The following is a 12492-nucleotide window of genomic DNA, read 5'->3' on the forward strand; positions in this document are numbered from 1 at the left end:
CAAGCTGAACAAGCTTTTTTTGGATTATACAAAATGGATGTCAACAGACCTGCTGTAATGAAATGCTGGTTAAAAACAGCACCTGTCTTCAGCAAAGAGATAGCTGGCGATGGCTTCCACAGATGTTCCTAAAATGCTGTCCTGCTCTAATCCTTTTTTTTCAAAGGTTCTTCATGCATCCAGCTGTCTGGGGAAGAGAAGGAGAGTGTGCACATGGCAGAGTGACATTGGGTGGAGGTGGAGAAGAAAACAGTCTTACATAACAGAGAGCTGAGTTCTGCATCTGGAAGCACCTGGTCTCTCTTATTTCCATCCTTCTTTTTTCACTGTATTTCACACCTGCCTCCCCTCCCCTTACACTCCAAGGTCTGGAGGCACACACTGCACAGTGTCAGTGTAACACACAGCACAGTGCCAGTGTGAAACACAGCACAATGACAGTGGGACACAGAACATAGTGCCAGTGTTAGCATACAACTTAGTGACAGTGGAACACACAGCACAGTGACAGTGTGACACACAGCACAGTGCCAGTGTTAACATACAACTTAGTGACAGTGGGACACACAGCACAATGACAGTGGGACACACAACAGAGTGACAGTGTTAACATACAACTTAGTGACAGTGGGACACACAACACAGTGACAGTGTGACACACAACAGAGTGACAGTGTGACACACAGCACAGTGCCAGTATGAAACACACAGTGGGACACACAACACAGTGAGAGTGTGACACACAACACAGTGACAGCGTGACACACAGCACAGTGTGACACACAACATAGTGCCAGTGTTAACATACAACTTAGTGACAGTGTGGCAGAACCAGGACACACGGCAGGGCTGGCAGCGAAGGGATCCTCAGGGTCTATCTGTGCAGTGTCATATATCAGACAGCTGATATATGCCAACTGAGGTGCAGAAAAACACAGCTGTCAGAGTAAACAACTTAGTTCTTTATCCTGTGTGCATGCAGACCTCATAACTGCACACTTTGTTTGAACGGCAGATGCGCTGCCTTACCCACAAAATGCAGTGAGCAGGGTGAAGCCGTGTAGGCCCGGCTGCCATGAACACAGAGCGTGAGACAGAAAAAATCAAAGCTCAATCAAGACAGCCCTGGCGAAAGAGAAAAATACTCCACAAGGGAAGAACGAAGGGGGCGATATAAAAGACCACATTCACTATTCCCGCCCCGGTCCCACCTCATCCTGCCCGGAACCCGGCAACACCGCCGAGCGCGGGCAGCGGGGGCCGCCCTGAGGGGAACCCCGCCCTGGCACCGCCGGGGCCGCCCTGAGGGGAACCCCGCCATGGCACCGCCGGGGCCGCCCTGAGGGGAACCCCGCCATGGCACCGCCGGGGCCGCCCTGAGGGGAACCCCGCCATGGCACCGCCGGGGCCGCCCTGAGGGGAACCCCGCCCTGGCACCGCCGGGGCCGCCCTGAGGGGAACCCCGCCCTGGCACCGCCGGGGCCGCCCCGCACAGCCGGGCTGCGGCTGCCCACACCTGAGGGGAACCCCGCCCTGGCACCGCCGGGGCCGCCCCGCGCAGCCGGGCTGCGGCTGCCCACACCTGAGGGGAACACCGCCATGGCACCGCCGGGGCGCTCCTGCCCCCGGGCCGCCGGCAGCAGGGACAGGACGGCGCTGCCAACACCCCGCCACTGCTTCCCTGCCTTCAGTGCATCAAGGCGGTGGCACCGCTGCATTGCAAAACATTCCAAACGTCTCCCTTGCAACACCAAGGGGAAACCATAGAATAGGAAGGAAAGGAAAGCTGTGCCAAAAGCCAAGGGGGATGAAAGGGAAACCTGCACAAAGATACTACTAAGCCCTGGGCTTTGCAATAGCCTCCAATGTGTCAGGTGAAGCATTAGGATGAAACAATCTACTAAACGCTGCAATATCGGAAGTGCCATTTGCATAATTTTGCAAATACACAAAAGTATTTTAAAAAGCAGTCCTATACATTTATTGAAGTGATTTGATAAGTTGCTGACAGAACCAGTTTCACGTCTGTGATGTTCTTCATGCTTCCTGGCTGGGGGTGCATCCCCCAGCACTTGGGGCTGCCACACGGCTCCTGTCACGGCAACTTCTGTTGATAACAGCTGGGGTTGCACAGCCATCACATTCCCAGCTGGTTATGATGTCCCTCAGGCCAGAGCACTGTCCTGGGGTGTCCTTGGCAGCACAGGAGGAGCACAGGAGCAGTTCCAGGGCCTGGGGAAGCAAACGGGTTCATGGAGGTGCTGAGCTCTTCTCCTGGGTCCTTCTGCTTCAAGCCCTGCAGAGCCCTGGGGTGCAGCTTTGGCAACTTACCCCTCCTCTGCCTCCTGCCTGCCTCCTGGAAAAAGGCACTCCCTGGCATCGCAATGCCTGTGTCTGTCTCCTAGCTGGGCAAATGCATTACAGCCCTCCCCTCATGGTGGTCTGATGGGAAAAGGAAAACTGATGAACTCCCTATGCCCTGGCATTGGGCAGGTGCAGGGTGTCCCTGCTCTTCCTGCTGTGCCATCCCAGCAGGAGATGGTGACCCTGCTCTGGGCACAGATGCAGCAGCTCTGGAAAGAGCAGAGCAGCCCCATCAGCTGCAGCCTCAGGGCCTCCTCCTTATCCCAGAGCTGGTTGGAAGGGCTGGGCTTTCTTGCTTGGGGTCTGGGTTAAGCTGCAGCAAACCTCGCCTGGCACAAATCTCCCTGCTCTTGTCAGGCTCTCACCTTCTGTGCTTCCCAGGAGACTACATCTAGGATAACCCTTGGGAGAAAGCCCTGGAATCCTACTTGATCATCATTGTGCAGAGGAAGGTGGCTGGCAAAAAACTGTAGAAAAAAAGACACGTACTGATGAGGAGAGAGTGGCAGGGACTGCCTGTCAAAACATGAAGCAACTCACCAGGCATAACTTGTGGGCACAGAGCCCATTTATCTGGATTTTTTCTCCACAGAGGTCCGGGTCAGCCTCTGATTGTTGACACAGCAGGCATGCTGGAGGGGAGAGAGACAATGGCACCTCTGCAGGGCTGGGGCAGCTTCCCTGCGGGATCGACCCCAAGAGCTGCTCTGTCCCTGCCTGGCTGGCTGAAGGGCAGGGCTGGAGGCCTTGGGGAGGAGGGGACATTGTGGGCACGGGTGTCCCAGCAGGTGTCCCCTGCCCCAGCTGGGCCCCACTTGCTGAGGAAAGGAGGGTCCCAGCCCCGGGATGCCTGGACAGCTCCTGCCTCCCCGTGCCACTGCTCCTGGCCCCACGCTGCCCACCCCGACAGCCCCTCTGCCAGGCTGAGGGAGGGGCACTTTTCTCTCACCTGGCTCCCTCCCTTTGGAGGGCTCCTCCTCCCTGTCTGACATGGGACGTGTCAGCGGTGGGTCCCTGTCTCACCATCCCACCGGTGAGTGGAGCTCCCAGCACTGGGTGCTCTAACACGGCTCCTGTCACGGTGACTTCAGGATCTGCTGGATGAATTTGGGGTCTGACACTGCTGGTGGGAGCGGTTTCACCTGCAGTCAGCACTCCGACTGCTGGAGCAGCTGCTGTCCTCAGTTGCTGGGAAGCTGCTCTGGGATGACCCCAATGTTACCTGACTGTCAGGGCTGGAGCTGCTCGTCTTTTGTGAGAGGGATTTGCCTGTCGGTTTGTATGGAGTTTGCTCGTAGTGGGGTTGATGGTCTCCTATTCCTTGGTGTTGTCAGAAGAGTCCTTCATGAGAGCAACAAGCTCTGGGTCTTAACTGGACGCTGTGAGGGGAAGCAGGAGGGTCAAGGCTGCTCCAGGCCCTGGATAAGATAGGCCAGAGCAGTGTCTCCAGTCCTCCTGGAGCAGACAGGCTCTGCCAAGCCAACCCTGGACACCCCTTGCCAGGCCCAGGGGCACCAGGCCCAGGGTCAGCAGAGTGCTTTGCCTTTTACCTGTGCCCAGACCAGCACAGCCATCACATTCCCAGCTGGTTATGATGTCCCTCAGGCCAGAGCACTGTCCTGGGGTGTCCTTGGCAGCACAGGAGGAGCACAGGAGCAGTTCCAGGGCCTGGGGAAGCAAACGGGTTCATGGAGGTGCTGAGCTCTTCTCCTGGGTCCTTCTGCTTCAAGCCCTGCAGAGCCCTGGGGTGCAGCTTTGGCAACTTACCCCTCCTCCTCTGCCTCCTGCCTGCCTCCTGGAAAAAGGCACTCCCTGGCATCGCAGTGCCTGTGTCTGTCTCTGAGCTGGGCAAATGCATTAAAGTGCTCCCCTCATGGTGGTCTGATGGGAAAAGGAAAACTGATGAGCTCCCTCTGCCCTGGCATTGGGCAGGTGCAGGGTGTCCCTGCTCTTCCTGTTGTGCCATCCCAGCAGGAGATGGTGGCCCCACTCTGGGCACAGATGCAGCAGCTCTGGAAAGAGCAGAGCAGCCCCATCAGCTGCAGCCTCAGGGCCTCCTCCTTGTCCCAGAGCTGGTTGGAAGGGCTGGGCTTTCTTGCTTGGGGTCTGGGCTAAGCTCCAGCAAACCTCGCCTGACACAAATCTCCCTGCTCTTGTCAGGCTCTCACCTTCTGTGCCACCTGGGAGACTACATCTTGGATAACAGTTGGCAGAAAGCCCTGGAGTCCTACTTGATCATCCTCATTGTGCAGAGGAAGGTGGCTGGCAAAAAACTGTAGAAAAAATGACACGTACTGATGAGGAGAGAGTGGCAGGGACTGCTTGTCAAAAAGTGGAGGGAGCCCACAGAGCAACTCACCAGGCAGAACTTGTGGGCACGGATCCCATTTATCTGGAGTCTTTATCGGTAGATGTCCGGGTCAGCCTCTGATCTCCGACACAGCAGGCATGCTGGAGGGGAGAGAGACAAAGGCCCCAGGCATGGCACCTGTACTGCCCGCCCCGACAGCCCCTCTGCCAGGCTGAGGGAGGGGCACTTTGCTCTCACCTGGCTCCCTCCCTTCCTGTCTGACGTGGGACGTGTCAGCGGTGGGTCCCTGTCTCACCATCCCACCAGTGAGTGGAGCTCCCAGCACTGGGTGCTCTTAAACGGCTCCTGTCACGGTGACTTCTGGATCCACTGGATAAATTTGAGGTCTGACGCTGCTGGTGGGAGTGCTGTTGCCTTTAGGAAGTCCTGGCTGCTGTCTCCCTTGAGTTTCGTCTGCCAGCACTCGGTGCTGGCGTGCAGTTCCTGTCAAGGGGACTTCTGGACCGGCCGGATGGATTTGGTGTCTCACGTTGCAGGCGGGAGCGGTTTCGCCTGCAGGACGTCCCTGATGGTCTCTGCCTGGGCCTGTGCCTCCCAGGACTTGGTGCTGTCACATGGGTCCTGTCCAGGGGACTTCTGGACCGAAAGTGTGCAGTTTGGGCCCGACATTGCCGGCGGGGGTGGTTTTGCCGGTGGTCAGGCCCCCGACTGCTGGAGCAGCTGCTGTCCTCAGTTTCTATGAAGCTGCTCTGGGATGACCCTGATGTTATCTGACTGTCAGGGCTGGAGCTGCTCGTCCCCTGTGAGGGGGATTGCAGAGGCTGCTCCGATGTTGCCTGTCGGTTGGTACGGCGGTTGCTGGTCTGTGGTGCTGAAGATGCAGGGGCTGGCACCTGGGCGCTGGTGCTGGGGTTGACGGTCTCCAGTTGTGCAGAGCTGGGAGACAGCCCTGATAGCACCAGGCTTCCTGCGTTGGTGCTGGTGTTCTTGGGTTCCCTGGAGCCATCAGAAGGCTCCAGTCCTGACAGTCAGGCCATGCTGGGGCCAGCAAGCTCCAAGTCATCTCTGGAGGCTGGAAGGGGAAGCAGGAATGTCAAGGCCACCTCAGACCCAGGGCAGGATAGGCCAGAGCAGTACCACCAGTGCTCCTGGAGCAAACAGGCTCTGCCAAACCCACCCTGGGCACCCACCGCCAGCCCCTGCCTTGCACCTGGTCAAGGGGAACATGAGAGCTTTGGAAAAGAGGGTCTCAGTCCCGGGATGCCTGGACAGCTCCTGCCTCCCCCTGCCACCGCTCCCAGCCCCACACTGGCCACCCCGACAGCCCCTCTGCCAGGCTGAGGGAGGGGCACTTTGCTCTCACCTGGCTCCCTCCCTTCGGGGGCCTCCTCCTTCCTGTCTGACATGTAACGCATCAGTGGGGAGTCCCTGTCTCACCGTCTGAGCGGTGAGTGGGGCTCCCAGCACTGGGTGCTCTATCACGCCTCCCATCACGGCGACTTCTGGATCTGTTGGATGAATTTGAGGTCCGACGCTGCCGGCGGGAGTGCTGTTCCCTTTGGGAAGTCCTGGCTGCTGTCTCCCTTGAGTTTCGCCTGCCAGCACTCGGTGCTGGCGTGCAGTTCCTGTCAAGGGGACTTCTGGAGCGGCCAGATGGATTTGAGGTCCGACTTTGGCGGCGGGAGCTACTTCGCCTGCGGGATGTCCCTGATTCTTCCTGACTGGGCCTGCGTCTCCCAGTACTTGGTGCTGGGACATGGCTTCTGTCACGGCGACTTCTGGACCGAAGGTGTGGATTTTGCGGCCGACGTTGCTGGCGGGAGCGGTTTCGGCTGCTGGATGTCTCTGATGCTTCCTGGGTGGAGGTGCAGCTCCCAGCCCTTGGTGTTCTCACATGGCTCCTGTGACGTCGACTTCTGGACCGAAGGTGTGGATTTTGGGGCCGACGTTGCTGGCGGGAGCGGTTTCGGTTGCTGGATGTCTCTGATGCCTCCTCGCTGCGGCTGCGCCTCCGAGGACTTGGTGGTGGCAAACAAATCCTGTCATGGGGACTCGGGGACCGGAGGTGTGGCGAACGTCTCCTGTCATAGGGACTCGGGGACCGAAGGTGTGGATTTTGGGGACGACTTTGCCGGCGGGAGCGTCTTGGCCTGCGGGATGTTCCTGACTGTCCCTGCCTGGGCCTGCACCTCGCAGCAGTTGGTTCCGGCACGTGGCTCCTGTCATGAGGACTTCTGGACCGATGCTGTGGATTTTGGGGCCGACTTTGCCGGCGGGTGCGGTTTTGCCGGCGGTCAGGCCTCCGACTGCGAGAGCAGCTGCTGTCCTCAGTTTCTGGGATGTTGCTGTGGGATGGCCTTGATGTTACCCAACTATAGAGGCTGGGGCTGCTCATCTCCTCTGAGGGAGATTCCAGAGACTGCTCTGATGCTGCCTGTTGGCTGGTGCTGGGGGTGATGGTCTCGTCTTCTGTTGACACAGCAGGAGACTCCTCCATGAGTCTAGCAAGGATTGAGAATTCACCGGAGGCTGTAAGGGGAAGCAAGGAAGGTCAAGACCGCCCCAGGCCCAAGGCAGAATAAGCCAGAGCAGTGCCCCCAGCCCTCCTGGAGCTGACAGGCTCTGCCAAGACCACCCTGGGCACGCATTGCCAGGCCCAGGGGCACCTGACCCAGGGGCATTCAGGTGCTTTGCTTCTTACATGTGAAGCGCTCAGCACAGCTGTCACAATCACAGTTGTCCGTGCAGACTGTCGTGCCACAGCAGTGTCTGCGGATGCTCTGGCGAGCACAGTTGTCACATTCCCAGCTGGTTATGCTGTTTGGCACACTGGAGCAGTATCTGTGGGTGCCCTCGGCAGCACAGGAGGAGCACAGGAGCAGTTCCCAGGGCCTGGGGGAGCAAACGGGTTCATGGAGGTGCGGACAAAGTGTCCAAAGCATGGGATTATCTGGCTGAGCTCTTCTCCTGGGTCCTTCTGCTTCAGGCCCTGCAGAGCCCCAGGATGCAGCTTCAGCAACTTACCCCTCCTCCTCTGCCTCCTGCCTGCCTCTTGGATAAAAGCACTCACTGGCATCACAGTGCCTGTGTCTCTCTCCTAGCTCGGCGAACGCATCATTCTCCTCCCATGTTGGTGGTCTAATGGAAAAGGAAAACTGATGAGCTCCCTCTGCCCTGGCATCGGGCAGGTGCAGGGTGTCCCTGCTCTTCCCGCTGTGCCATTTCCAGCTCCTGCGGGAAGCTGAACCCGGGACTCACGGAACAGGGCAGGGCCAGGACTGCTGGGGCAGGCCCTGGCATGGCACAGCACTTGCACCCCCTGTGTTGTGAGCCAGGCAGAAGGACACCAACCTGAAGGGGATTCGGATCCCCAAGGTGAACATCTCCCCGAGAAATGCCGGCCTGTTTCTGCAGATGGGGCACTGGAGGGAGGAAAATCCAGAGCGCAGAGCCTGTCCCTGCAGGACAAACACAACAGCCAGAGTGAGGCCCTGGTGCTGCTGAGCCCCTGCTGTGCCCCCCGGGGTGAGGGAACCACTCCTACTTGGATGCAGTCCCTGTGGAACCAGGCAGTTTTACAGGCTGGGCACACCATGGTGCTGAAGGTCTTTCTGTCCTCCACAGGCTCCATGCAGATGAGGCATTGGGTGCCCGGCTCTGGAGTCGCCTCCACTGCCTGCTCTGGCCTGTGTGTGGGGCAGTAGGACCTGAGGGGAAAAGGGGTGGGTGAGGTGAGAAGTGCTGGGCCCTTCCCTGGTGGTGGCAAGGAGGGGCCAGGAGGTACCTGTACGGTGTAATGAACTGGGTGACACAGCCTCCCTGCTTGGCACAGGGCAGGTGGAAGCTCAGGTCACAATCTGTTTCACAGCAGGCAATGGTGGCCCCGCTCTGGCCACAGATACAGCAGCTCTGGAAAGAGCAGAGCAGCCCCATCAGCAGCAGCCTCAGGGCCTCCTCCTTGTCCCAGAGCTGGTTGGAAGGGCTGGGCTTTCTTGCTTGGGGTCTGGGCTAAGCTCCAGCAAACCTCTCCTGGCACAGATTTCCCTGCTCTTGTCAGGCTCTCACCTTGTGTGACGCCCGGTTGACTGCATGTAGGATCTCCCTTGGGAGAAAGCCCTGGAGTCCTACTCGTTCATTCTCTTGCTGATCAAGGAGGCTGGCAAAATACTGCAGGAAAACGACATGCACTGATGAGGAGAGAGTGGCAGGGACTGCCTCTCAAAAAGTGGAGGGAGCCCATGAAGCAACTCACCAGGCAGAACACGTGGGCACAGATCCCATGTTTCTGGATTTTATCTCCACAGATGTCCGGGTCAGCCTCTGATCTCCGACACAGCAGGCATGCTGGAGGGGAGAGAGACAATGGCCCCGGGCATGGCACCTGTACTGCCCGCCCTGACAGCCCCTCTGCCAGGCTGAGGGAGGGGCACTTTGCTCTCACCTGGCTCCCTCCCTCTGGGGGTCTCCTCCTCCCTGTCTGACATGGTGACTGTCAGCGGTGGGTCCCTGTCCTTGGAACACCGAGGTCTCTTCCAGGTGCTCCTCCACTGGTTCTGAGGCAGAAGTGAGACGAGTTTGCAACACAGGGCCAGAGCCCTGAGGCGTAGAGCCCCCTGACTCGCTGGTCAGCCCTGTGTGAGCCCGGTCTCTCTCTGCCGTCTCCTCCTGTCGTCTGGTTGAGGAACACTGAGGTCTCCTCCAAGTGCTACTACACTGTAGTGCAAAAGAAGCGAGAGGCGTTTGGAACAGAGGGGCTGTCCCTCCTCTTCCTTCTCCTCTCGTTGTCAGGTAACACTGACACTGGGCCTGAGCCCAGAGTCCCGTTTTGTGCCCTTGGCCTCACGGGTCACAGTGGCCACTGTGACATCAGCACCCTGCACCTGAAATACGGGCAGGGATGGCCCCAGCTCCCCCCACCCACTGTGAGGCAGTCCCTTGGTAACCGAGGTTCCGAGCCCTCGGTAACCACAGAGCCGGGCGGCTGCTGCTGCAGCAAGAGCAGGGTCAAATGCCAGGCCCTGGGGCAGCCACCGAGGACTGTTGGGCAGCCACTGTTGCACAAAAAGTGCTGTTCAGGCAGTGCCACTCCAGGGCTCCGACCCTGGCCAAGGCAGATCTCTGCTCCTGCCCCTGGCACAGGGAACACTGCCAGCACATCAGGGACGCTGATTCCCCAGCAGAGGTGCCTGAGGACTGCAGGAAAGCTGACATCACTCCAGTCTTCAAAAAGGGCAGCAAGATGGACCCAGGAGATGACAGGCCCATCAGTGTCACCTCCATCCTCAGAAAGGGGACAGAACAGCTCATGCTGCATGTCATCTCTAAGCCTGTGGAATAAAAGGAAGGGGAAATCATGCTTGACCAGTCTCCTAGCCTTCTCTGCTGGAGTGACTGGCTGGGTACATGAGGGGAGAGCAGTGCCTGTTGTCTGCCATGACTTCAGCAAGGCTTTTCACCCTGCCTCCCAGAACCCCCTCACAGGCAGCTCAGGAAGTGTGGCTTAGATGAGTGGACCCTGAGGGGGTTGAGACCTGGCTGAATGGCAGAGCTCAGAGGGTTGTGAGCGCGGCGCTCAGTGCTGGGGCAGCCTGGTTTGACCGGTTGCCCGGTGACCTGGCAGAAGGGACGGAGAGCACCCTCAGCACGTTTGCTGATGATATGGACTGGGAGGAGTGGCTGAGGCACCACAAGGCTCTGCTGCTGTCCAGCGAGTCCTGGGCGGGCTCAAGCTTTGGGCACAGAGGCACCTAATCATGTTGCACAGAGGCAACCCTTGGGTCCTGCACCTGGGAAGGAGTAACCCCGTGCTCCAGAACTGGTGCACTCAGCTGCTTTCCTGCTCCCTCAGGGGTCCATGGCAGCACAGACAGGCAGTTACAGCAAACTCCCTGGTGACCTACGAACTTCTTGCACTTCTGGAAACAGAATCCATTTTCAAACACGCAACTGGAGAGGTCAATGGTACTCTATTTGAACAATAATATAAAGAATAATTTGCTTACTGTGTAACTCTAACAAGATTACCACTTAGAAATTAAGAAACTTCAGGTGGAAGTGTGGAAAAGAAACAGCTTTTTATTAACAAAATCTAAATAAACAACAAATGGTGCAATCAAAAACTTTCAGAACAAACACAAACAAAGTCCCAATTCCCCAGGTGTGGTGGGAGAAACCTGTGGCAACCCAGGGAGGGGGGAGAGAAGGCAGGACTGTCCTGGCAGTTCAACAGCTGCTCACAGCCAGCAAAGAAGTCCCTTTTTCCCCACAGACAGTCTTGAAAGCAGAATACCTCGCTCTGAGATGGGTTGGTCTCTCTCTCTCTCTCTCAGTCGTTCTCTGGAAGGTGTCCCATGGGGAGAAAAACTTCCCCTCAGGAAAAGGGAAAGCAGTGGCCAAAGACCAGGCTCCCACTCTGTCCGGTCCTGGACCAAGCCCAAGAGCCCCCTAACAAAGGACTCCCCCAGCTCTCCATGTAGCCACAAACTTCCCCAGGAGATCTCCCTCTCTCCCTGCCCCTGCATGTGCGGCCCCGCTCTGCCCCCACCCCGTCCCCAACTCCCCCCATCCCAGAAGAAACAGATGGGGGGGGTGGATTGGGACCCTAGGGAAGAAAAAGAAAATTCCAGCATCTCTTTTCAAACCTATGACAACCACCACCTTAAACTCAATGCTGTTAGGACAGTATTATTAATATTATATTTAAACACATTAGTATCTCTTAAAATACAAATTATCCATTTCATAAGTCTGCTCTGTTATATATGTCTTTTCATTAACTTCTGGGACATTTCACCCTGCAAATAACACATTCTGAATATTTGTAAATATGATCTCTATTATTTAGGCAGAATACAAGTTCTATAGTCTTATAGACACAGAGCTATCTGCTCTTTCTCAGCCCTGTTCAGCACTGGGGCCAGAGGACACAGCAGAATGTCTTTGTTACATGATCTAATTATCAAAAATCCTAGAAAGCAGCAAGTCACATTTAAACCCCATGTATATTTATATATACATATATATACATATATATATATATGTGTATATATATACATGTACATATATGTGTATATATATACATATACATATATATATGTATATATATATGTGTGTATATATATATACATATACATATATATGTGTGTGTATATATATATATATATGTACACACACATACAAATCCCCAGACCTTGGTACAAACCTTGAACTGACAGAATAAACATGTTACTATGTAGAAACAAAGTCTGAGTAGTTTTTGCCAAAATTATTATTTCCCACTAGATTTCTGGAAGTATTTTGAAAGTAACATTGTTTTGCAACTTCTTCAGAGATGAAACATGAAACATTTCTGATCAGGAAGGTAAAAAATATTTGTTGTTTTGCTTTCACTTTTCTTTTTGCATCCTTGTGCTTCTTCCGGCATTCCTGAAAATATTTAAAATATAATATTATGACTAAAATAATAATGAATAATACAAGTCTCTGAATTCACCTATTTGTCTCAAACACTTTTTTAACATACAGTTAAGTAACTGGTCCTGTACAACGCAGAGATTCAGTAATTTGCCTGACTGGACATCCTAACATGGTGTTATACTCACTTTTATACTAAAAAAGTTTAGTTCCTTGGTAATTACAAAATTTCAAGCCTTTCTAGAGGTCCTGAATTATGTTTTTATGCAAATAAGCAGCCGTGTTCCCTCCTCATGCTCAGCTTTCAGCCACAGCTGTTAAATACTCACCTCAAGCAATAATCTACGTCTGTCTTCCCAACCATCTTTTTCTTCACTGAGATCTACTGATCTACAAAATAACTT

General features: G+C 55.5%; 1 protein-coding gene across 4 annotated transcripts; it reads right to left on the minus strand.

Annotated features, from left to right (window-relative positions):
- Positions 1-2391: 2391 nt before the first annotated feature.
- LOC127461899 (pineapple eye protein-like) lies at positions 2392-9583 on the minus strand. 4 transcript variants are annotated; one of them, XM_051770099.1, is made up of 12 exons: positions 9117-9583; positions 8928-9019; positions 8741-8842; positions 8460-8584; positions 8220-8382; positions 7934-8133; positions 7700-7813; positions 7377-7567; positions 6039-7204; positions 4724-4815; positions 2730-2831; positions 2392-2442 (listed from the first exon to the last, which is right to left on the minus strand). In XM_051770099.1, exons 1-9 carry the CDS (start codon positions 9157-9159, stop codon positions 6090-6092), a joined length of 2145 nt encoding a protein of 714 aa, XP_051626059.1. In that variant the 5' UTR covers positions 9160-9583; the 3' UTR covers positions 2392-2442; positions 2730-2831; positions 4724-4815; positions 6039-6089. The 4 variants fall into 4 exon arrangements, with proteins under 4 accessions (XP_051626059.1, XP_051626058.1, XP_051626060.1 ...); XM_051770098.1 differs by lacking the exons at positions 2392-2442; positions 2730-2831; positions 4724-4815 and adding exons at positions 2965-2996; positions 3314-3458; positions 5451-5747; XM_051770100.1 differs by lacking the exons at positions 2392-2442; positions 2730-2831; positions 4724-4815 and adding an exon at positions 5361-5747 and having other exon boundaries at positions 8027-8133.
- Between the last annotated feature and the right edge of the window lie 2909 nt (positions 9584-12492).

Source organism: Manacus candei, unplaced genomic scaffold, assembly GCF_025592945.1.
Source record: "Manacus candei isolate 608988 ecotype Guabito, Panama unplaced genomic scaffold, ASM2559294v1 h1tg000115l, whole genome shotgun sequence".
Taxonomy (NCBI): domain Eukaryota; kingdom Metazoa; phylum Chordata; class Aves; order Passeriformes; family Pipridae; genus Manacus; species Manacus candei.